Below are 25,111 nucleotides of genomic sequence, written 5' to 3'. Positions count from 1 at the left end.
AGGTATGTACCAGGTGTTTATATAGCTTTAGTCAGTTAAATTAAGCAACCTGAATTTGTTCTATTCTGAGGTGCTATAACCCAAATGACTTACGTGTAGAAACTGAAAAACATACCATGAGCAGCTACAACAGCAGCACCAACAAAAGCAACAGGCATTAGATGCTCTATTCCCCACTTCATGTTGGCCTGGAGTACAGTCTGCTGTCTCCTGGGGTACTGACATCTGCCGTTTACGCATCTCCATCCTCTCTGATCCCATGGGCTGTGAAAATGATAATGAAAATGGTAAGTTTTCATTATGGTACTAACATTGAACCTATTTTATCCATTGTGTAGATAAAATCCTTTGCTTGGGAGACAAAAGTTTGAAAGAACCTAAACAAATTTGACATGACTTATTTTTGACAGATGGACTATATAAGTGAGATTGAAGTGGAAGTGAGTAGATGGTCAGTCTTTTAACTTTCCCAGAATTACGGGTTATTCAGAACTCCAAAGTGAGGAAAGAGGAACAGTAGTGTTTTCAAAGATAGCTATTAAAGATTATAACATCATCTCCTTTCACATTTGCAGGTATAGAGGTTAAGAAAATCTCAGTGTCCTAAAGAGATAGTACTATAGCTATCTTTGTGTCAGAGGAAGTCACAGATTATGTCCCAAATGTAAGCTGGACTTTCTTGATGCATAGTAAGCTGGAAGGGACTTAAAAGTCATAAAACCCAAATGCATAATTATTATAATAAGTAAACTAAGACCCAATAGCTAAACGACTTCCTCAAAGTTATATAACTCTTTAGTTGCAGAGTACCAACTCTAGAATCCAAGGCTCCTGACCCCTATACTCATACTCTTACCATCACAAGAATCCTGGGACTGCAGAAGAAATGAAAACACCTCATTGGACTAAAAGAAACTCTAAACTCTTTATATTGCATATAAGCTTGGGATTGTCAAATGTAGGAATAAATAGAAATTAGTTAATGATGGAGGGAGAGGCATTTAGCCTGGAAATTTCAGCTATGTAGGAAACTCCTGGTACCAATGGGTTTTGACAATTCATTTGTAACTTAGAGTTTTAGAGATTTTCCTGAGGTGTCAAGTGACTTGCTTTTTCATCATGCTGCCAGTACGCGTCAGAGACCTGGAACTCAACTCTTCTTGATTCTAAGGCCTGCTTGCTATCACCTATCATACTGTTTCTCAATGTCTCCATTTACTTAGATGTAAATAGTTTAAAGAATAATTCATGTTTTAATACAATTTCAAGTTACTACCCATTGAATTTACCAACAATTTGTTAATGGCCAAATCTGGTGATCTTTTTGCATTTTGCATCTGACTTATCTGTTGCATTTGATGATATTAACGACCCTTCTCTTCCTAGATATTTTCCTCTCTGAGTTTTTATGATGCTACTTTCTCCAGATTTTCCCATTTGTCTAATGGCTTTTTCAGTCTTTTTTGCTAGCTTATAATCCATAGCACATCTCCAAAAGGTGCAGGTACTCAAGATTCTATCTTGGATCCTCTTCTTCCTCAGTACTATTTTTTGGTGACCTCATTACTGCCCATTTATTTAATATTATCTATGTCAGCAATTCACAGATCCAGTGAAGTCTTTATCTTGAACTTAATTTTATCACAGGACATCAAACTGGATGTCCTATAGACATATCATACTCAACATGTCTAGAATAGAACTCATTATCTCTTCCCTGAAATCAGCTCCTCTTTTAGACTCTCCCATTTCTATCAAAGGTGCAACCATTCTTTTCAGGTTCATTAACCTAATATTATACTTAACTCCTCTCTTTCATTCCCTATATATACAACCAATTGCTAAATCTTGCTGTTTCTACCTCCACAATACCTCTCTTATCCACCCACTTTTCTTTACTCATACTGTTAACACTGTAGTTGAGGTCTTTTTCATCTCCCACCATGTTGTTGCAATTGCCTCTTAAACTGGTCTTCTCCACATCAAGTCTCTCCCCATTTCCGTCCATTATCCACACAGCTTACCCAAGTGATTTTTCTTAAGCCCAGACCTGACCATGTCACCCTCCCACCCCAACATACACCCCTTTATTTCATAAACTTTAGTGGCTCTTTATTGCCTCGAGGAAAACAAACACACACTTTTCTTTCTTTCTTTCTTTCTTTCTTTCTTTCTTTCTTTCTTTCTTTCTTTCTTTCTTTCTTTCTTTCTTTCTTTCTTTCTTTCTTTCTTTCTTTCTTTCTTTCTTTCTTTCTTTCTTTCTTTCTTTCTTTCTTTCTTTCTTTCTTTCTTTCTTTCTTTCTTTCTTTCTTTCTTTCTTTCTTTCTTTCTTTCTTTCTTTCTTTCTTTCTTTCTTTCTTTCTTCTTCCTTCCTTCCTTCCTTCCTTCCTTTTTTTTAAGCATTTAAAGTTCTTTACAACCTGGTCCCAAACAATCTATCAAATCTTATTGCTATTCCCCTGCTGCACTCTATGATACAGAACAAATTGGCTTTCTCCCTGTTCCTCATTGCTGCGCCATCTTTCCTATACACAATACTTGCAAAACATATCCTCATGGGGGCATCTAGGTGATGCAGTGGATAGAGCAACAGCCCACCAGCTCTGAAGTCAGGAGGACCTGAATTCAAATCTGACCTCAGACACTTAAAAACTTCCTAGTTGTGTGACCCTTGGCAAGTCACTTAATCCTAATTGCCTCAGCAAAAAAAATCTTTGCTTCCATCTCTTAAATCCCCTTTTCTTTCAAGAAACAGCTCTAGCATTGCCTTCTAACATAAAACTTTCCCTATCCCCTCAATTGTTAGTTCCTTCCCTTCCCAAACTACTTTTATTTAACTCATTTATATTTATTTGTATTAAAATTTTATATTCTGCATATGCTTATATTTGTATTGTCTCTACTGTTATAATTACACTACTTATAATTAGATATTGTTCCTTTTTCTAAAAATTTGTGTCCCCAAGCACAGTGTCTAACAACTATAATAGTGTTAAGTAAATGCTTCTAATAGGAGTTAAATAAATGCTTCTAATTTATTGTTGATTAATTGATGAGAATTCTGTATTAAAATTGAGAAAGATGAAGGAAAACAGCCAACACCTCAGTAACTCAAAAAGGAAGATTTTATAAAACAAGTAGAAATTCATAAACTATTTAAATTGTAGAAGAGAGCAGACAAATAATACATTTACTAAATGTTTACTATGGTCAAAGCACCATATTTTTATATCATCTTACTTTGGAAAAGGTTGAATGGCCCTATTTTGGAGAAGATAGGTGTTCATGACAAGCTCAGGGTACATAATAAAGATAGAATTTCAGAAGCTATTTAAACAGTGAAAAAGAGGTGGTTTTACCAGCAGATGGAAGTGGTGACTGTGATTGTAGGGTGGGATAGGCCAACAATTTATTGAATGTTTACTATAGGCAAGGCCCTATATTTTGTTTGTGGTCCTACTTTGATAAAGGATGTTTGTTGAAATAAATTGTTAAAATGAAGGATCAAAGGTGGATGTGAGATGAACAATGAGAGGAGACTGGGTTGATGCTTCTAGGATTCATTTAAAATCCTTTAATTCAGTTGAACAGAAATTTATTGTTGGGATGATAATCCGGTACTTCCTATTGTAAGATGTTGAAGTACATGATAAAAATCTCAGACTTGATCTATATGGCAAAGGGAAATCATTATAGAACTTTGTGAAAAATATTTAAAATTATGGTTGAATGCGGATGCTTTGGCAATAGCTTCTTTGTGAATGCTTGCAGTATTTTTTCTTTTCCATGTGAATTCTAAACTTTGGGTTTGACTTTCCTGGAACTTCCCTTTTGGGCTTACTTTCAGGAGTTTATCAGTGAGTTCTTTCTATCTTTTCCTTTCTTCTGATCTCTGGTGTTAATATATTTTTCATTTATGATTCCTTGAAATATAGTATTCTGGCTTTGTTGTCATGAATTTCAGAGCATAAAATGATCTTTAAATTATCTCCCTTTTTATAGGTTTTTTTAAAAATAGGTTAGTTTTTAAAATATCAGATAATTCTTTAATTTTAACCATTTTTTTTAGTTTTTAAAAAATATTTTTAGCTTTCTAATGAAGTCGTTTTCTGTTTGTTATTCTAGTTTTCAAGAATCCATTTATTCAGCAAGGTAACACTTTATGTTTTAAGTTATTCATTCTCCTTCCAAGTCTTTCCTTCAAATATTTTATTTATTTATTTAAATCTCTTGTTTTATTTCTTCTAATACTCATGTAGTCCTTGTGGAGAATCCATTTGTCCTTTGAGTTTTTGCTTAGAGTTGTTTATGGATTTTTTGCTCCTTTTAATGGGGGATTTCTAGATCTATAATAATTATTGATACTGGTAGGTGCTTTTTAAAAATTTACTCATTTCTAGAGCTGTACTTACTAAACTGGGGCTGTGGGTAGGACTAGGCTTCATCCTCTACTGTGTTTTATGCCATTTTTAACAAACTCTCACTGAATTCTATTTCTTTTGCCTTCTTTCTCCTTTTCTTATTCAACCAAACTCCATGAAACAGACTCCTATACTCAGTGCCTTCACTTTCTCTTTTTTCTTGATTCCCTAGAGCGGGTCCTCTCAGGTGAGAGCTTCTGTGAGGGAGTTTCTCAAGCATTCTGAGAGAGTCCAAGTGAGAGAGAGTATCCAGGCTCCCCTCGTCATTGTCTTTTAGCAAAATGTAGTTTCTCAAATTCTCTCTTAAGGGCTATTTTTGGATTTGCATTTTCTGAGATTACGATTGCCACTCTTGTTCTTTTTACATCAGGTAAAGCATACTAGATTCTGCTCCAGCTTTTTATTTGAAGTATTTCTATGTCTTTCTGGTTTCTAATCCATTCTACTATTTTCTCATCCTATTTACCTTCACAGTTATGATTACTGTGTATTTCCCTCCATCCCACTTTTATTTATTTATAGTTCTTTATTTTTATCCTGTTCCTCCTCCAAAAGTCTGTTTTGCTTCTTTCTACCACTTCCCTTAATCTGCCCTTCCTTTTGTCATACCCATCCCCATATGTATTTTTACATGAGAAAAATGTCCCCATTCTCAAAATAATGGTCGATAGTATAAAATACTTGGGAATATATCTACCAAAGGAAAGTCAGGAATTATATGAGCAAAATTACAAAACACTTACCACAAAAATAAAGTCAGATTTAAATAATTGGAACAACATTAAGTGCTCTTAGATAGGCCTAGTGAATATAATCAAGATGACATTACTCCCTAAACTAATCTATTTATTTAGTGCTATACAAATCAAACTCACAAGAAACTATTTTAATGACCTAGAAAAAATAACAACAAAATTCATATGGAAGAACAAAAGGTCAATAATTTCAAGGGAAGTAATGAAAAAAAAAGATCAAATGAAGTGGCCTAGCTGGACCTGATCAGATAACTATATTATAAAGCAGCTGTCATCAAAACCATTTGGTATTGGCTAAGAAATAGACTAGTTGATCAGTGGAATGGGTTAGGTTCACAGGGCAAGATAGTGAATAAAAATAGCAATCTAGTGTTTGACAAACCCAAAGATCCCAAGTTTTGGGATAAGAAGTCATTATTTGACAAAAACTGCTGGGAAAACTGGAAATTAGTATGGCAGAAACTAGGCATGGACCCACACTTAACACCGTACACCAAGATAAGATCAAAATAGGTCCATGATTTAGGTATAAAGAATGGGATCATAAATTAGAGTTTACCTCTCAGACTTGTGGAAGAGGAAGGAATTTGTGGCCAAAGGAGAACTAGAGATCATTATTGATCACAAAATAGAAAATTTTGATTACATCAAATTAAAAAGTTTCTGTATAAACAAAACTAATGCAAACAAGATTAGAAGGGAAGTAACAAATTGGGAAAACATTTTTACAGTTAAAGGTTCTGATAAAGGCCTCATCTCCAAAATATACAGAGAATTGACTCTAATTTATAAGAAATCAAGCCATTCTCTAATTGATAAATGGTCAAAGGATATGAACAGACAATTTTCAGATGATGAAATTTAAACTATTTCCACTCATATGAAAGAGTGTTCCAAATCACTATTGATCAGAGAAATACAAATTAAGACAACTCTGAGATACCACCACATGCCTGTCAGATTGGCTAAGATGACAGGAACAAATAATGATGAATGTTGGAGGGGCTGTGGGAAAACTGGGACACTGATGCATTGTTGGTAGAGTTGTGAAAGAATCCAACCATTCTGGAGAGCAATCTGGAATTATTCCCCAAAAGTTATGAAACTGTGCATACCCTTTGATCCAGCAGTGCTACTACTGAGCTTATATCCCAAGGAAATACTAAAGAAGGGAAAGAGACCTGTATGTGCCAAAATGTTTGTGGCAACTCTTTTTGTAGTGGCTAGAAACTGGAAAATGAATGGATGCCCATTAATTAGAGAATGGTTAGGTAAATTATGGTATATGAATGCTATTTTGTTCTGTAAGAAATGACCAACAGGATGAATACAGAGAGGTTTGGAGAGACTTACATCAACTGGTGCTGAGTGAAATGAGCAGAACTAGGAGATCATTATACACTTCAACAATGATACTGTATGAGGATATATTCTGATGGAAGTGGATATCTTCAACATAGAGAAGAGCTAATCCAATTCTAATTGATCAGTGATGGACAGAATCAACTATACCCAGAGAAGGAACACTGGGAAATGAGTGTAAACTGTGAGCATTTTTTGTTTTTCTCCCCAGGTTATTTTTACCTTCCGAATCCAATTCTTCCTTTGCAACAACAAGAACAACAAAATTCGGTTCTGCACATATATATTGTACCTAGGATATACTATGACATATTTAATATGTATGGGAATGGAGCGAAGGAGGGGAAAAATTTGGAACAGAAGGGAGTACAAGGGATAATGTTGTAAAAAAATTACCTATGCATATGTACTGTCAAAAATGTTATAATTATAAAATTAATTTTAAAAAATGTCCCCATTCTACTTCTCCCTTCTCTTTCTCCCTCTTTTTCTTATTCCTTTTATTTATTTATTTTGGAGAAAAAAAGCAACTTGCTTAGGATCATACAAGTTAATGTCTGAACCAGGATTCAAATCCAGGATTTCCACTAAACATGTTGTATCCATATCTTTTATATCAACTCTTGCTCTTAATATATGGTGTAACTGCTGAAGTCATCATCTATCCATATACCCACCATATCTCTCTCCACTGCTTTTGGATTACCAATTTTCATTCTTTTTATATTATTGTGGTCTGTAACTGTATTCCTGCCAATCTAGCGGGGTTATATTGATCAATTTTATTTGAGGGAACACTTTAGAATTGTTGAAGATGATATTTCAATTTCTCAGGTGTAATCCAATTGGCTCTTTTCTTCTTAGTCAATTCTGGACTCTGTTCATTGTCCATTTATCTGTCCAAATAGATGTACTAATGGACCAACTCAATAAATGACCTATCCTATGCTTTAACTTAGTCTGGACCAAAGGCATTCTTTATATACTTTTCCCCATTGTGTGTATTGTTAAACTAAATTTTTTTAGTGGCTGGGAAATATTATCAAGCAGGCTTTGTATTATTCTGAGGCTCAATGCAATCAGAACAATAGCATCCCCTAGCGGGAGAATCATCTGGAGAACCTTCCTGTTCATAGAACAAAGAAACCTCTTTTCCATTTAGAATTTTCACTGGATGGACCATCATAAGAGCAGATACTCTTCAAAATCTATTTAATCAAATGGTTTCTTCATTCAACTTTTCCTCATTTAAAAAGTCAATTATGACTAACTAAAATGTTTATTAAGAGATTAATTTTTATATTTTCAAATGTCAAGTTTCTTCTTACTAATACTGCGTCATACCAATGAATATTAAAGATTGCTTCAGAATAACAAATATTATTGCTTTATATCTTCTATAGTTCACATATATGTAAATCAGTAAATTTGAAAATAGAAATGGCTAAACAGAATCCTTATCCTTAATCTCACAGACACCCCCAGTTTTTGCCCTGAGGTCCATTGAAGCAGCATGCTATTGTGGAAAGACCTTGTGAGTAGGACTTAGGAGACCTGAAGGTTAATCTCAGTGTGTACCAATTTCACTACCCTATCAACAGTTTATTAGTGCATTTTTCCTCATCACTTCAAGAATTTGTCATTCCTAACAGAAATGAAATAGAATTATGATTTGTATTTCCCTAATTAATAGTGACTTAGAACATATTTTCATGTAATTATAGATAGCTTTGATTTCTTTTTCTGAAAACTGCCTGGTCATGTTTCTTAGTCATTTATCAATTAGGGAATGGCTCTTATTTTTACAATTTTATAATAATATCTCTCTGAGCTTCCATTTCATCATTTACAAAATGAAATTATAACATAAATAGGTTAAATTATGCATAATGTATTTTATAAGCTTTAACTTCCAATATTACTGTCTCTTGTTGTTATTTTAGAATTTAGTTTCCTTATCTGTTCAATATGGAGATTGTGTTATATAATCTCTAAGGTACTTCTCAGCTCTAACATTCTAAGACTGTAGGATGGAGCTAGATCTTGAATATCCCCCCCCCCCAATTTACTGTTTCTTTATATCCTTTTTATAAGTAGTTTTTAAGAGTTTCCTTGTGAGCTATTAAAGTGTTAATTGCCTTCCTAGAGTTTTGTTTATTATAATCCTGCCTTTAATGATTCCACAACAGTTTAGGAATATTAATATACTCTAATTTCTATTCTTGAGCATGGAATTCCCTAATTTTTTTTTTTAAACTGGGGAATATATTCTTGTCATCCAAAGAAAAAAGACTTTAACATTTGAGTACAAGCCAATAACAAGACCAATTTATAAGCTAGTCAAATACAATGATAATTTTAGACTGAATAAATTATATAGATCTCTTCCAGCTCTAAAATTCTGTAAAAAAATTTAAAATATTAAATTGATACACTTTAATAATTTTGACAAATATTGTCAATTTTGTTTTTAATTTGTGAATTCAATACACTCTCATTTTGAGGGGTGTTTTCTTTCCAAATGTTGCTTGCTTTGGTACAATAGCCATTGAAATTTTGTAATATGTTTACCTTGTTTCCTGGTTTGGCCTGATTGTCTAGGTGAGGATTATGGGAATTGTAATATTTAACAATTCTGGAGGTAATTAAAGGAAACCAAACTTCCCTTGTTCTTGACCTCTACTCTCTTCCTTCTCTTCATGGTTAGTTCTTTCACATTTTTTCAAAGCTATTAATATTTTCATTGGATATTTGGATATTCATGTGAGTTGTAAATAGAAAGAGTGATATTGTCATTCCATGCTTGAAGTTGTTCTGAGAATTGTCTCTCCCTTTCCTCAAGTAGGGAAAGGTTCTAAAATAGAATTATGGTTGTGGCACTTCTTTTTGCAAGGAGGACCCAGTAAAGTTATGACATCATGTAAAAGAACCACAGAAATTCTTAAGGAAAAGGGAATAATCACATATAATCTGCAAATATTCAACTGTTCAGTCACATGTAGGAAACTAGCAAGCAGGGACCTTATAGTTGCCACTCCTTTTCCTTCTAAGGTTCACTGAGAAATAGGCATATCAATTTCCTCTTTTATACTAGTTAGTATTTTAGAATCCATTTCTCCTTTTCATTATTTGCAAGTAGAAGGCTGAGTCTTCAGCATGACTCACCTATCACTTTTCTCTTTACAATTTGGTTCCTTATATATAATATAAATCTCTTAACTTGTCTTTGAAACACAGACTTAGTTTTATTTCCACAGCTGGTGTAATACCCATAAACATATGAATATACTAAAATTTGCACAGCTTCAAAATAATGAATATTCATATTCAAATGCACAAAATCATACAACTTTAAAGTTGGAAAAGATCCTACACATCATTTGTTTCAACTTTGTCAGTTTATAGATGAGGAAATAAATCTCCGGAAATTAAAATTACAGAATTATAGAACTCCAAAGTTGGATGAAATTATAGTGGTCATCTAGTCCAGCCAGTTACCTAAAAAAGAATTCCCATAAGAGCCCACCTGATAAGTGATCATTCAGCCTTTGACCAAAGACCCCTAATCGAGGAGGTCACTACTCCTAAACTGGTCTAATCCAGCTAGAGTGCCTTCATTTCAGATCTAAACCTGATCTGCACCTTAGAAGAGTTTTTTGGTTTGTTTGTTTTTTTTTGTTTGTTTGTTTGGGTTTTTTTGGTAAATATTTTCCCCCCAATTACATGTGGAGAAAGTTTTCAATATTTGTGTTTTTTTTTGTTTTTTTTTATACAAGATTTTGAGTTCCAAGTTTTTCTTCCTCCCTCCCTACCCACTTCCCAAGATGACAAACAAGTTGATATAGGCTATATATATGCAATCATGTTAAACATATCCATGTTAATTATGTTGTGAAAAAAGAAACAGAAGAAAAAGGAAAACACATGAAAAAAAGTGAAAATAGTATCCTTTGGCTATATTGTGACTCCATAATTCTTTCTCTGTAAATAGTATTTTCCATCATGAGTCTTTTTTTAAAAATTATTATAACTTTTTATTGACATTACATATGCATGGGTAATTTTTTACATCATTATTCCTTGTACTCACTTCTGTTCCGACTTTTCCCTTCACTTCCTCCACCCCCTCTCCTAGATGGCAAGCATTCTTATACATGTTAAATATGTTATAATATATCGTAGATACAATATATGTGTGCAGAACCAAACAATTCTCTTGTTGCACAGGAAGAATTGGATTCAGAAGGTAAAAATAACCTGAGAAGAAAAACAAAAATGTAAACCATTCACACTTATTTCCCAGTGTTCCTTCTCTGGCTGTAACTGATTCTGTCTATCATTAATCAATGGAACTGAATTAGATCTTCTCTTTGTCGAAGATATCCACTTCCATCAGAATATATCCTCATACAGTATTGTTGTTGAAGTGTATAATGATCTCCTGGTTCTGCTCATTTCACTCAGCATCAGTTCATGTAAGTCTCTCCAGGCCTCTCTGAAATCATCCTGCTGGCCATTTCTTACAGAACAATAACATTTCATAATATTCATATACCACAATTTACCCAATCATTCTCCAATTGATGGGCATCCATGTAGTTTCCAGTTTCTGGCCACTACAAAAAGGGCTGCCATAAACATTTTTACACATACAGGTCCCTTTTCCTTCTTTAAGATCTCTTTGGGATATAAGCCCAGTAGTAACACTGCTGGATCAAAGGGTATGCACAGTTTCATAACTTTTGGGGCATAATTCCAGATTGCTCTCCAGAATGGTTGGATTCTTTCACAACTCTACCAGCAATGCATCAGTGTCCACGTTTCCCGCATTCCCTTCAACGTTCATCGTTATTTTTTCCTGTCATCTTAGCCAATCTGACAGGCGTGTAGTGGTATCTCAGAGTTGTCTTAATTTGCATTTCTCTGATCAATAGTGATTTGGAACACTATTTCATATGAGTGGAAATAGTTTCAATTTCATCATCTGAAAATTGTTCATATCCTTTGACCAATTTGATCAATTTGATCAATTGGAAAATGGCTTGATTTCTTATAAATTAGAGTCAATTCTCTACATATTTTGGAAATGAGGCCTTTATCAGAACCTTTAACTTTAAAAATGTTTTCCCAGTTTGTTGCTTCCCTTCTAATCCTATTTGCATTAGTTTTGTTTGTACAAAGGCTTTTTAACTTGATACTTGATATAATCAAAATTTTCTATTTTGTGATCAATAATGATCTCTAGTTCTTCTTCGGTCAAAAATTCTTTCCTCTTCCACAAGTCTGAGAGGTAAACTATCCTGTGTTCCTCTAATTTATTTATAATCTCATTCTTTATACCTAAATCATGGACCCATTTTGATCTTATCTTGGTGTACGGTGTTAAGTGTGGGTCCATGCCTAATTTTTGCCATACTAATTTCCAGTTTTCCCAGCAGTTTTTGTCAAATAATGAATTCTTATCCCTAAAGTTGGGATCTTTGGGTTTGTCAAACACTAGATTGCTATAACTATTGACTATTTTGTCCTGTGAACCTAACCTATTCCACTGATCAACTGGTATATTTCTTAGCCAATACCAAATGGCTTTATAATATAGTTTTAGATCAGATACAGCTAGGCCACCTTCATTTGATTTTTTTTTTCATTAATTCCCTTGAAATTCTCTACCTTTTGTTCTTCCATATTAATTTTGTCATCAAAATAGTTTCTTGGGAGTCTGATTGGTATAGCACTAAATAAATAGATTAGTTTAGGGAGTATTGTCATCTTTATTATATTCCCTCCGCTTATCCAAGAGCACTTAATATTTTTCCAATTATTTAAATCTGACTTTATTTGTGTGGAAAGTCATCATGAGTCTTTTGGAATTGTCTTGGATCATTTTATTACTAAGAAAAGCTAAGCCTATCATAGTTTACCATTGCACAATGTTATTTGTTGTTACTATGTACAGTGTTCTTTTGGTTTTGTTCCCTTCACTCAATATCAGTTCGTGTAAGTCTTCTCAAGTTTTTCTGAAATCTGCTTGCTTATCATTTCTTATAGCACAATAATATTCCATTACACTCTCATGCAACTTGTTCAGTACTTTCCCAATTGATGGGAATTTCCACTTCTTTGCCATCACAAAAAGAGCTGCTAGAAGTATTTTGTTCATGTAAGTCTTTTCCCTTTTTTTATGATCTCTTGGGGATACAGATCTAATAGATGCACTTTAGAGTATTAGAGAAATGCTCAGGATGAAATAAGTTGTCCAGAACCATACAAACAATATCTGTTACAATCTAGACTTGAAGCAATCTTATTGAATTGTTTAGTCCATGGAAAATATCTTACTGGTCATCTAGTCCAGCTTCTTCCTTATACAGATGAGGGAAGCTAAGGTAAACCAGAGGTTTAGTTATTTATTCAGACTCACACAACTAATAAGTGTCAGAAACAGGGTTTGAACTTAGGTGTTGAAGCCTTCAAATCTTGCATTGTATCCATTATGCTATTCTATCAACTAACCCCATGCTACCTTTCTCTTCACTTATATATGCCCACACAAACATATACCATTTCAGGCATATATTGAAACCCTTATGTACTCCATATTTATTTTTATTTATCTATTTTTGGGGATGGAATATTACATCTTTATTTCAATATGATTGGTTTCCTTGGCAATCCTATTTACTTTATATGCATTTTAAAACATTATTCTGAGTAAGGGGTCTATGACATGAAAAAAGTTTTAGAGTTTCTAGAAACCAGAGTAGAAAATTAGAAAAAAAGTTTTTCTGTCAGTGACAGATTGTAATCTATTTAGAAGTAAAAAAGGCTTCCAATATAGTCATGCCATGGATTAACCTGCTTTTTCTTTCTGATTAGAATACATAACAATAAAGTCAAGCACATTTTATTTTTATTCCTCCCTTATTCTTTTGTTTTCTACAAAAATATATATTTTTAAAAGGCCAGAGAACATCTGAGAGTTTGCTACAATTGAGACTATCATTTTTTTGTGTGTGTAATTAAATCAGAGGAAAAGGTATTACAGGTTTAGACTGACAGAATGAAAAGGGCATGTCCCTGAAATACGGTGAGATTCTGTGTCTGATCTTTAAATGCATAAGATCTGTACAAAAAGTAGAGGAAAGTTTTAGGATTGATTCAAGGATTAAAAACAGTAAAATCAAACGTTATAAAGTTATATTGATTTTAAAATAATGAATAAAATAAATTCTCATTGATTTTTTTTAATTGGGTGAAATTTTAAAGTTAATACTAATGCTTCTATATTATGTAACTCAGTATGTTTCTTTCAATTTGATGAATTATTTTTAAGCTTAGTTCTTTTGAAATCAATTAAAAAAAACATGTGTTAGTTCTTCAGGAAAGCAATGCTGTGTAATAGAAAGGACCCTCTACTGCATATCATGAGACCTGAGCTTGAAACCTGGTACCTACACTTAAGAGCTCTGTGAGAAGGAAATGGATAGGAATATAAAGTCAAAGATGTCTGATTATCTTTGTTCAGAGCATGTCTTGCCATTAGTTGTTTCACAATAAAATTTAGTTTTAAGTCTGGGAATTTGATTTCCAGAAATGTTATCATGACACAATTGTTCTTGTCATAAGTTCTGTCAACTTAACTTGACAATTCCACAGTGACAAGTGTAAATGTTCTGACAAATCATTCCAGCTCTCCAAGCTTCAGTTTCTTCATCTGAAAAATGGGATTAATCATACTTGGCATTATGAGTAAGGTATTTTACAAACTCTAATTTTTTATGGAAATGAACATTTTAAAATACTTTTAGGAGATCAGATTTTCACTTTTCTCTTTGCTTGAGAAGATCCTATCTACAATTTAGAGGTGAGCTGGTCTATTTACAATAAGTTCAGTTTCTGCCTGTAAACCAAAAATCATTTTGTGTACTTAAAAATTATGTTTCTGTGGAAGTTAATTTTAAAAATCTCATGAAAATGAATAGAAAATCCAACATTTTTGTTTGGAAGTTCATTATCACATTCCTAAACTGGATTTCAGATTTTCAGATGTAAGTCTAAATTTTCTGAGTAAATGAAAAGATATGCCATGAATGCAGAGAATCATGACTTTATTTCCATCTCTTTTCTCTTTAGAGCTCTGGCATCTTTTTTGTTTTATAACTAGTTTGGGAATATAATATACTAAAATGTTTGAGGTGGAAAAGGGATCAGTAAAGTTTAAAGATATTTATTGTCTGATAAAGTCTAAGTGTTTTGAAAAAGTGTTTTTTTTTTCCTCTATGGAATAATAGAGCTAGAAGATATGTGGCAAAGAGAGCAGGATAGGATCTAATAGGTTAGGGATTTTATTGTGAGTTCTATAGATTTCCAAGGGATCTATAGAGAGATTGAAAAGGAAATGTGAACTTGTTTTTATATTTGGACAATTATATTTCAATATTATTTGTTTTTGCTGTAATCTTATATATTTTATTTTGATATTTAAAGACCTTAATCTGAGAAGGGTCTCCAGGCTGCAAATTTCTCATCATAGAGAATAATTATTATATGGAAAGAACCATGGAAAGCATTTTCTGTGGGATTTTATGCTTATGGTGGGCCAGGATTCTTTATGATCTACTCAACAAAGTATTGTGCTAAGATATTAGAAACTAGTTCATTATTCAGAACACTTGATTATAACAGAATTCTGTAATGTGATTTTGCCTGGGTTCACACATCCTCTCTAATATCCCTGGCAGAGCATTTTTTTGTTTTCTCTTTTGTCTAGCCTGAAGCAAGAGTAACACTTCAAAAGCCAGTTTTTGCTGTTGTCACCTTTTTCGGGGGTGACAGATAAAGCATTTTCATTCTGGCAGCAGCTGGAGAGAAAAAGGAGCAGAAGTTTCTGCTCCTCTTCTTCTGCCAGTAACAGTGACAACTAACTTCCCTTAGGAGGGAGAGGAAGTGGAGGAAGAGCAGCACAGCAGAGGTGTGCTGTGTATCCCCAGCAAAGATGAGAAATCTGGCCTTTTGTGCATGCCTTATCTCCCCAAGTAGATTATAACTTGCTATTTAGAAGAGAACCATATTCTCTATTCCTTTATATTTCTCACAATGACTTGCTTAAATATTATATACAGAATGGTTGCTCCATAAATATTTTTTGATTAAGACTTCCTTTTATATATGTAAACATATCTATTTTCCTCAATAGAAATGTAGCTGTAATCATGGCAGCTTAAAATAGTAATTACAGATACTTCATTAGCCGTCATTCTGGATTCATTGCTCTAAATTTTCTGTGCCTAAGCTCTGCCCTGAACCTTCTTTTTTCTTTTTGTCCTTTCTCATTTGGTGATCAAGTCTTGTGAGTTTAATTAGATAAATAGCATATAATAGTACTCAATAAATTCTTATTGACTAATTTATTGATTATTTGACATTCACCTTAGATTTTGGGAGAGGACATTCTAAAGGTTTAAGAGAAAGTCTAGGCAACATTCCATGAAATAAAATTCTTTAAAAAGTATTGTAAACTCTCAAGAATGAGATTTTGACATATATGTATACATATACACACACACATATATTCATATAAAATTTCAACTGCATGCTAAAAATCCAGGAGACAAATATTTATATTTTTTATCTCTGTCTATCTAACTACCTTTATATATCTAAGTTACATAGGCAAAAATAGATTTAGATCTATCTGTCTCTTGAATTTTAGCATATATTTGACAAAGACTCTCAAGCTATTCCTAATGGAAAACATAAGGAGATGAGAATGGCTAGACATAAAAGGCAATCAACTTAGGAAAAAGTTGCCAGGATATGTGTACAATCCTATGTTGGTATACATGATATCCAATGACAGCTAAAATAAAAGACTGACAGATCATAGACTCCTTAAGGACAACAAATGATTTTCATTTTTTTCTTTGTAACCCCAACACTTAGCATAGTGCTTTGCATACAGTGGGTACTTAATAAATTCTTGCTTGATAGGTTAGATGGCATGCCTTTGAAATTTTCAGGTGATATGAAAGTGGGAGGTAGCTAACATGTTGAATGATATATATTCAAGTTTCAACAAAGATTTTGATAGGCAGGGCTCAGGAAAGCTGGGAATCATCTGCATTATAGAAGTGAAAAAGACCACAACAGAGTATGGAGGAAAAAGAGAAGAGGATCTAGGACAGAACCTTGGGGACATTCAATGGGTTTGACATGAATGAAAAATCAACAAAAGAATATGATAAGGAGATAAGGAGAACTAGGAGAAATGATGAATCAGAAAATATCCAGGAAGAGAAGGGGCTCAGCACTGTCAAAGGTTGTAGAGAAATCAAAAAGAATGAGGATTGAGAAAAGGCCATTAGATTTGGTAATTAAGAAAACTTTAGAGTGTTATGCCATAGTTTTCTTTTATTGTCCTGACTCAGTTTCCCTAATTATCCTGACTCAGTTTCCCTAATTGTTCTGCTCAATCCTGAAAAACCACACCTCCCCATCCCAAGCTACCTGAATGTCAGAGACCGTCTTATCAAGATGACTTTCCCCCTCTCCAAGGTTCCTCCCCCCATTATGTCATCCCATCTCCAGTGGCTCACCCCATCCTGTCAGAGTCCTATTCCCGTTCTCAGTTGACTCCATCCCTGCCTCAGTCTACCCCCTGAATCTGAGCCACGTGTATATATGTCATTGAGAACTCACATTATTTGCTGGATTCTTGGAAACCATAGTCTCATTCAGCCCTGGGACCAAACCATGGATCCATTGGTCCCAGTAAATCTCTCCCTTTTAAATAAAATATTAAATACTCTCTAATCTCTATCTTGCCTCAGTTTCTCCGGTATTACAAGAGAGAGTAGCTTCACTTGAATGATGAAATAAAAAAAAACATATTTCTAAAAATTTAGAAGAGAAAGAAAACTACCCTCCTTAGTTATAATTTTTTAGTACTATACCCAAACACTATAATTATTCTATTTTTCTTCCTCTGTTCCTCCATATAATTTTTCTACTTCCTTTTAGTTATTTAAAGTATTCTAATACAAATCAGAATCTTGCCCATTTTAAAAATCATTCTTTAGCTTCTTTTCTCATGAACCAATTTTCCTGTTTGTTTTTTTTTCCCCCTTTCTTTCTTGTCCCTCCCATTTTCTGAACTGCCACTAATTTGACTGCACTTTTTGGTACTGTACTTTGTTGCATGAAAAGGAAAGTAATATTCTAGGAATGCTTTTACTATTATAACCTCAGGAGGCACTGTTATTTACTTGTTCCCTTGTGCAATATTTCTGTATGTGTATGTGGCTCAGAATAGCTTTGAAAATGTGGTCCAGTTTGCTTTATGATTTTATCATCTTGGAAATGCTGCCTTCCAGGTTTTCCTTCCTATGAAATCTCTTTTTTCTCCCTTCTTATTTTTTTATGGAAAAGTCAGATGTTTACAAGTAAAACTTGGAAAGATACATATTATTCTATGACAATAGTCTAGTTTCATCCTAGGAAATTAGCTTTTTGAACATTATGAGGAGTGTCCTTTAAAAAAAAAAAGAAAGAAAGAAAAACCAAACATCTCATACCCTATTGATAAATCAAAGGATGTGGTTGCTGGAATATTTAGGAAAATGACAACGATTCAAAAACTTTAATCATGTGTATACTTCCTTTAGCCTTGACAAATACACTGTCAAAATAAAGAAATGAATAAATATTTCTTATTAAATTTACCTCAAAAGAATGTTTTAATTGATATCTTTGTCTAATACTACATCATTGTGCCTAAGAGAAGTCATTCTTAAATTTGCCAATAATATTAGAAAAATAATACAAAATGTGTAGTTTTTGTCATTCAGTCATGTCTGTCACTTCATGACTTTATTTGGAGTTTTCTTGGCAAAGATACCGGAGTGGTTTACCATGTCCTCACCTTTACAGATGAGGAAACTGAAAAAGCAAGGTTAAGTAAGTTGATCAGGGTATTACAGCAAAGAAGTGTCTGAACCCAAATTTGAATTCAAAAAGTAAGTCTTCCTTTCTCCAGACTGAGCATTCATCATTGTAGTACCTAATTGTCCAGGGAGCAAATGTATCTGATAGTAATTGAATACTCTCTGATCATTCACTGTCCCATGATTTAGATGAATGATTCACTTTGGAGTTCTTTTAAGGTATGACTATAAAGCAGCAAGATTGAATTATAAACAAACATGTTAGATCAATTCTATCCAAATAAGGGCTATCCTCTGTCACCTTGGTAAGCTATATAATCATTCCAATGATTATACCACTTCTCAAAACATTTCTGGAATTCTTTTTTTTGCTATTGCTTTCAGAGTCAGGTTGTGAGCTTTATAAGAAAGTTTTTTTTTCCCCACTCTAAAACCATATTACTCTGCTCTTCTACTTTCTTTTGCATCACACTTGGTTCTAAATTATTTTAGGTTTTTTCCAAATACCGAGAATATTCAAAAAAACTTCCCCAGATCTTGAAGAAAACTCCAAAATTTTAAGCAATGGTATTCTCACTGAAATAAATTGGAGAGTTTCCCATAATGACTACTTTTACCCACTATGTTTTTCTCCATTACTTTTTGGCTAACCACAGTTCTTACTCTTCAGAAATCACAATATTCCATGAAACACAATAATGTGACATCATTTGAAGAATATTTTTAATATATAAGTTTTTGTGTCAGCGAATACCTTAGGCTTATTGAAAGTGTACAATTTCATAAATTTAGTCTATCTTTTCTCCTATTCAATTTGGAACACAGTTTATTGTCCATCTCTATTGCTTATCTACATATATACACATTCAGTTGATAATTGGGGCAATATTCATACTTTATCTGTTTTATTATTTTTTTATTATGTGGATTGTAGTAGTAATCTCTTCTGAGTAGTGCCCATGATCTCATTGAGGAGGCTGACTAATGTTTTGGAGCTTTGTGCAATCAGAACAATGTTACCCATAAAAAGGATTAATAGCTCTTTTTATTTGAATTTTGCACAGAAGTTCTCCATGATAGTGACAAATACCTTTGTCAAAAATATATCTCTACGTGTTATGTCTCTTGTGATATTAATGTGAGGTCTTAAGTAATATAAACATTGTTATAGAATAATAGAATCTGTGGGACCAGGCAGAAATTGTGTCTTTTATTTACAAGGCTTGCATATAGTAGATATACAATCAATATTTGCTGAATGGATGAGTTCATGCTTATAGAGAAATCAGATATGTGTTTGGAAATGATAAAACATTATTAAGGAAAGTATTCATTTTAGAGTTGTTTTATTTCTTTAAATCTTGCTTTTTAAAATAACTAATTTTCACTCTAAGTATGTGTCCATTTATTCAATGGATATTTATTAAGCATCTGCTTCATTCTTAAAAGTTTTTATTTCAAATGTCTACTTTTTGGAAAAGGATACATATATACAAAAATATTTGTAGCATCTCTTTTTGTGGTGGCAAAGAATTGCAAATTGAAAGGATGCACATCACTTGGGGAATGGCTAAACAAATTGTGGTATATGGATGTAATGGAATACTATTATGCTATAAGAAATGATGAGCAGGCAGATTTCATAAAAACCTGGGAAGACTTACACGAACTGATGCAGAGCCAGGACAACATTGTACACAGTAACAACATTGTGTGATGACCAATTTTGATTTGGCTCTTTTCAACAATATGATGATCTAAGACAATTCCAAAAAACTCATGATGGAAAATACAATTCCACATCCCAAGAAAGAACTATGGAGTCTGAATGCAGATTGCAGCTTACTATTTTCATTTCTTTTCTTTCTCATGGTTTTTCCTTTTTGTTCTGATTCTTTCACAACATGAGCAATATGTAAATATGTTTAATATTATTGTACACATATAACCTTATATTAGATTGCTTGCCATCTTGGGATAGTGAGAAAAGAAAGGAAAGGAGAAAAAAGATTGGAACTCAAAATCTCATAAAAATAAATATTAAAAACTATCTTTACATGTAATTGAAAAAAGTCTGTTTTTGTTAAGCAGTTATTGTTATTGTTCAGTCACTATTCAGTCATGTCTGATTCTTTGTGACACCTTTTGGGGGATTCTTGGCAAAGGTACTAGAGTGGTTTGTCATTGTTTTCTCTATTTTATAAATGTGGAAATTGAGGCAAACGGGATTAAGTTTCTTGTCCAGACTCATACAACTAGTAAGTGTCCAGACTAGATACTCTACCCACTAATCTGACAACTGCTCTTTTGTTAAGCAGGCCACCTGCAAAAAAGAAATTGCTTTTAATTAATTAGTGTTAATGTTCTGTGAAATTCTAAATGAGGACATGAATTCAAGAAACTTGATGACAATAAGTAAGGGACTTGCAAAAAGTCAAAGAGTATTTTTAAAAAATTTGGAATGGGTAGAAAACAGAAAGGAAAAAAAAAGCTACACAATTTTTATCTGTTTTAAGCTATGATTATGTAATAATACAATTGTCTGATATAGACAGGGGCAGTACTATAACTAGCCACTAAGGGGAAGCAGAGAGCCAGTCACAAATAGATACAGAGCAATTAATGTCATAGACTTACAATTATAACAAAAAATATCAGAATTGAAGAAGAAATTCAAGTGTAATTAGAATTCTATGACATAGAGCAGTGCAGTCATGGAATAGTGGGAAGAGAGTATGCATTATTTATCTTTGTATATCCTTTCCTATGTTTTGCACGCTGCTCTATACATAGTAGGCAGGGCACTGAATAAATATTTGTTGAAGAAAGCAACCAAATCAACAAACCCTGAGACATAACAAAGAGGTAGGAAGTAGAGAAATAGAAGAGCTGGCAACAGAAGGCAAAGAGAAAAAAAGGGGAAAAAATTCAGTTGGTGAGAGTAGTTCCTTTTGGGACAGTGGTCTAAATTAGAAACTCCAAAGGAAGACACCAAGAAAACTAGCAGGAAGGTACTTTATGCCTTCAAAGACTTAAAGGAGGCAAAAGTAGCTTATCTTGACACTGGAGAATAGACCTCCAAATGGGAGGTTCATCCAGAGGGACCAGAAGTCAAGACTAGAGAATTAAAAGGCAAGAGACCACTGAGAGCACTTGGAGGGGATTACTTCATATCTTAAATCTATAGCAGACTGAATAGTGTGAGACTACATTAGTCATCCATCTATAGCATATAAAGTTTGTTTCCATGGATTCCCATTCAAATCAAGTTTATTTGTTCACCTGCTCCAGTAGTGTGTGCTGACCTGTAATGGAAAGATAAGGAGGAAAACATATTGCAGGAAGAGAGAAATCAGAAGTAGCCAGGACTAGGATCTTGGAAGAATAGATTTCCTGAATCATATGGAATGTAGGAAGTAATAAGTCTAAATCATTAACATATTTATCAGAACCTATATATTTAAATAAATACCATTCTTCAGAATTCTTGGGAGTTTTAGTTTTGTTTTTAGTAAGGGTCATTTTAGTAATGACTGTATAGCCTTCCAGTGATGGAATTAATGAAAGAAATTCCTAGTACTTCTTGTTTGAATAATGATGGGTAAGGGATAAAGCAAAGATCTGCCAGCAAGAGGGGACAGTTATCTTGATTAGAGTTGTACATTCTTCAGTTGCATAATATATACCGAAATAGTCCTTAATAGATTCTTATATTTATCACTGCCTCTTTTTCAGTGGCTTTAGTTGCTCACAAAGATTATAGTATAGACCCTCCCCCTCGCCCATCATATGTACTTAGGGATAATGAAATATTTTCTTTTTAAAAATAATAGTAATTTTTTATTTTCAAAATATATGCAAATATAATTTTTGACATTCACCCTTGCAAAACCTTGTGTTCCAATTTTTCATTCCCTTTCCCCCACCTCTTTCCCTAGACAGCAAGTAATCCAATATATGTTAAACATGTGCAATTCTTCTATACATATTTCCACAATTATAATGTTGCACAAGAAAAATCATATCAAAAAGGGAAAAAAAATGAGAAAGAAAGCAAAAAGCAAGCAAATAACAACAAAGGTGAAAGTGCTATCCATAATTCAGTCCCCACAGTCCTCTTTCTGGATACAGATGGCTCTCTCCATCATAGGTCTATGGGAATTGACCTGAATCACCTCATTGTTGAAAAGCCATGTTGATCAGAATTGATCATTGCATATTCTTCTTGTCACTATACATAATGTTCTTTGGGTTCTACTTCCTTCACTTAGCATCATTTCGTGCAAGTCTCTCCAGGATTTTCTGAAATAATTTTGCTGATCACTTCTTATAGAACAATAATATTCCCAACATTCATATACCATAAATTATTCAGCCATTCTCCCACTGATGGACAGATAATGAAATATTTTTGAAAATTACAGCTTGAATAGTCTCTCAGGAATAGAAATAATGTCATGAACATATATTTTCCAGGGATAATTTGGTGGGGACAACTTAAATCTACTTTATTTTTCTATTTCTCTATACATGGCTCAGATATCCTGAGGTAATGTTAATAAAAAATTATGGGATATATTTGAGAAAGTTTTATAAAATCTTTTTTTCTTCTTTTATTTTGAAGTTCTATCCTAACTAACATTCTGAAATTTTGTCATTTCTTAGTGAAATGCTTACCAGGGGGGGAAAAAAACACATTTATGAGATCTAAAGTGAAAAAGTCTAAAACATGGACACATTTTAATTTAAAAGGTTCTTCCTACTAACGTGGCCTTTGAGACCATTGATGAATAATGAAAAAAAAGTCACGTTTTATTTCTTCTCATTCTCTATTGATGATCTTCACTATCAAAGATAATAAAATAAAAAAAAAAAAACACAAACTCAACCTAAGAAATATGGGTAGTTTTGTTTTCCAAAGAAGAATATGAAGAATAAAGCTAACTTTATAGATTATTTCAAAGACTTGTGATTATATGCCTAATTCTTAGAAAGCAAATTGTGTCTTCAAAATTCAGCCTTAAGAGTTTAGATAAACCTGATTATATAGCTTTGTACAATTCACCAAGATAAACCTGTTAAATTTGTATTATAAACTAAAATACTGACTATTGAAAGCAATTAAAATTGATGAAAAAGGATTTCTTGAAAGGAAGGAAATTAATAAAATGTTTAAGCAAATGCATGTCACTTAGCATTTCTTTGTGTTCTTGTTTGTAAAATAAGGACATTGAACCAGATGGCTTCTGAAATTCCTTTTGCCTCTAAGTCTATGATACATTCTATAGCTTTGTTCTAATATTTGTTAGAAGATAAATCATGATTATATCCCTTCCCTATCATTATTATGTATTCTGAATCTAGTACCTTCCACCCCCCCAGAAGTGCCAAAGCACAGAAATAACTTAGTGTTTCTAAGTATAGTGACAAGGAGATCTGATAAAAGCCAGAAATGTAAAGTTGCTAGAACAAGGAATTTTAAATGTTCATCAGCTAAAGGAAAGGAACCCATTTATTGGCAGATAATGGTTACCAAGAGGCAGCAATGGAGTACTGAAAATTAGAATGTTTTGGCCATCAAATTATATTAATTAACTTGAGCAAATAACATACTTTCTCTATGTTTCAGGTTTTTTTTTCATTTATACAATATAAGGATTGGATTTGATGATTTCTTCTTTAGTTTGTTTAATTCTAGGATCTTAGCTATTAAAATCTGAGAAGCATCAGAAAAAGATGAAAGAAATTAAGAAAAAAATTGGGTCCAACAGAGAAGAAAGTAGCATGTAGCACACTTAATTGCAGAAATTAGAAATGGCAACTGATAAAACAAACAGACTCAATCAGCCAGCAATAAAAAAATGACAGCAGGGAACAGGAGGTGACTATGAGTAAGAGAAGAAAAGCACTAACTAAAATATTACAACAAACTGGGTTACTCTATTTAAAGGTAAGCAGTTCAGCAATTTTTTCTATATTAAGGATTAGCATAGAAAAATACATTATATGATCAGTTGCTAGGAACTGGATAGCTTCTGAAGGTATCACTGATGGTCTACTAATAGTATGGCAATGGTTACCAGGAAACAGGTAGATTATATTTGTCATACTTTTGACTACTACTACTATTACTACTGATAATAATAATAATAATAATAGCTAACATGCATATAGGTTTTAAAGTTTGAAAAGCATTTTGCACATCTCATCTCATTTGATCCTCACAACAAGCCTGTCAAGTAGATGCTATTGTTATCCCCATTTTAGAGATGAGAATATAGAGCTAGTGAGAAGTTAAATGTCTTGCCAGGCTCATACAGCTAGTAAATAGCTAAGACAGGATTTGAATTCAGATCTTGATTCCAAGTCCAGTTCTCTGAACACTTAACACCAGATAGAGAAATAGAGTTCTATAAAGTTCAAAATTAAAAAAAAAAACAACAAAAAACAAAAAACAAACAAACAAACAAACAAAGAAACACCTAAATTTAGACCTTCAGCTAGTTAGGATAATTATAATCCATACTAAGTCATAACACTTCATAACATTTCATTTCTTTACCTACTTACTATACTTGATTCTGGGGGTGGCACAATGGATAGTAAACTGACTGGGCTTTGTATCAGGAAG

General features: G+C 33.1%; 1 protein-coding gene across 1 annotated transcript in view; it reads right to left on the bottom strand.

Moving 5' to 3' along the window:
• Positions 1-25,111, bottom strand: part of RGS20 (regulator of G protein signaling 20) — a 69,268-nt gene that overhangs the window by 23,163 nt on the left and 20,994 nt on the right. The window contains exon 2 of the mRNA XM_074278367.1: positions 116-264. Within this exon, the coding sequence (XP_074134468.1) occupies positions 116-264 (149 nt within the window). The remainder of the gene's footprint in view (positions 1-115; positions 265-25,111) is intronic.

This window comes from Sminthopsis crassicaudata, chromosome 1, assembly GCF_048593235.1.
Source record: "Sminthopsis crassicaudata isolate SCR6 chromosome 1, ASM4859323v1, whole genome shotgun sequence".
Classification (NCBI taxonomy): Eukaryota; Metazoa; Chordata; class Mammalia; order Dasyuromorphia; family Dasyuridae; genus Sminthopsis; species Sminthopsis crassicaudata.
Note: the sequence above shows the minus strand (reverse complement) of the source record. Positions and strands in the feature narration are given on the sequence as shown.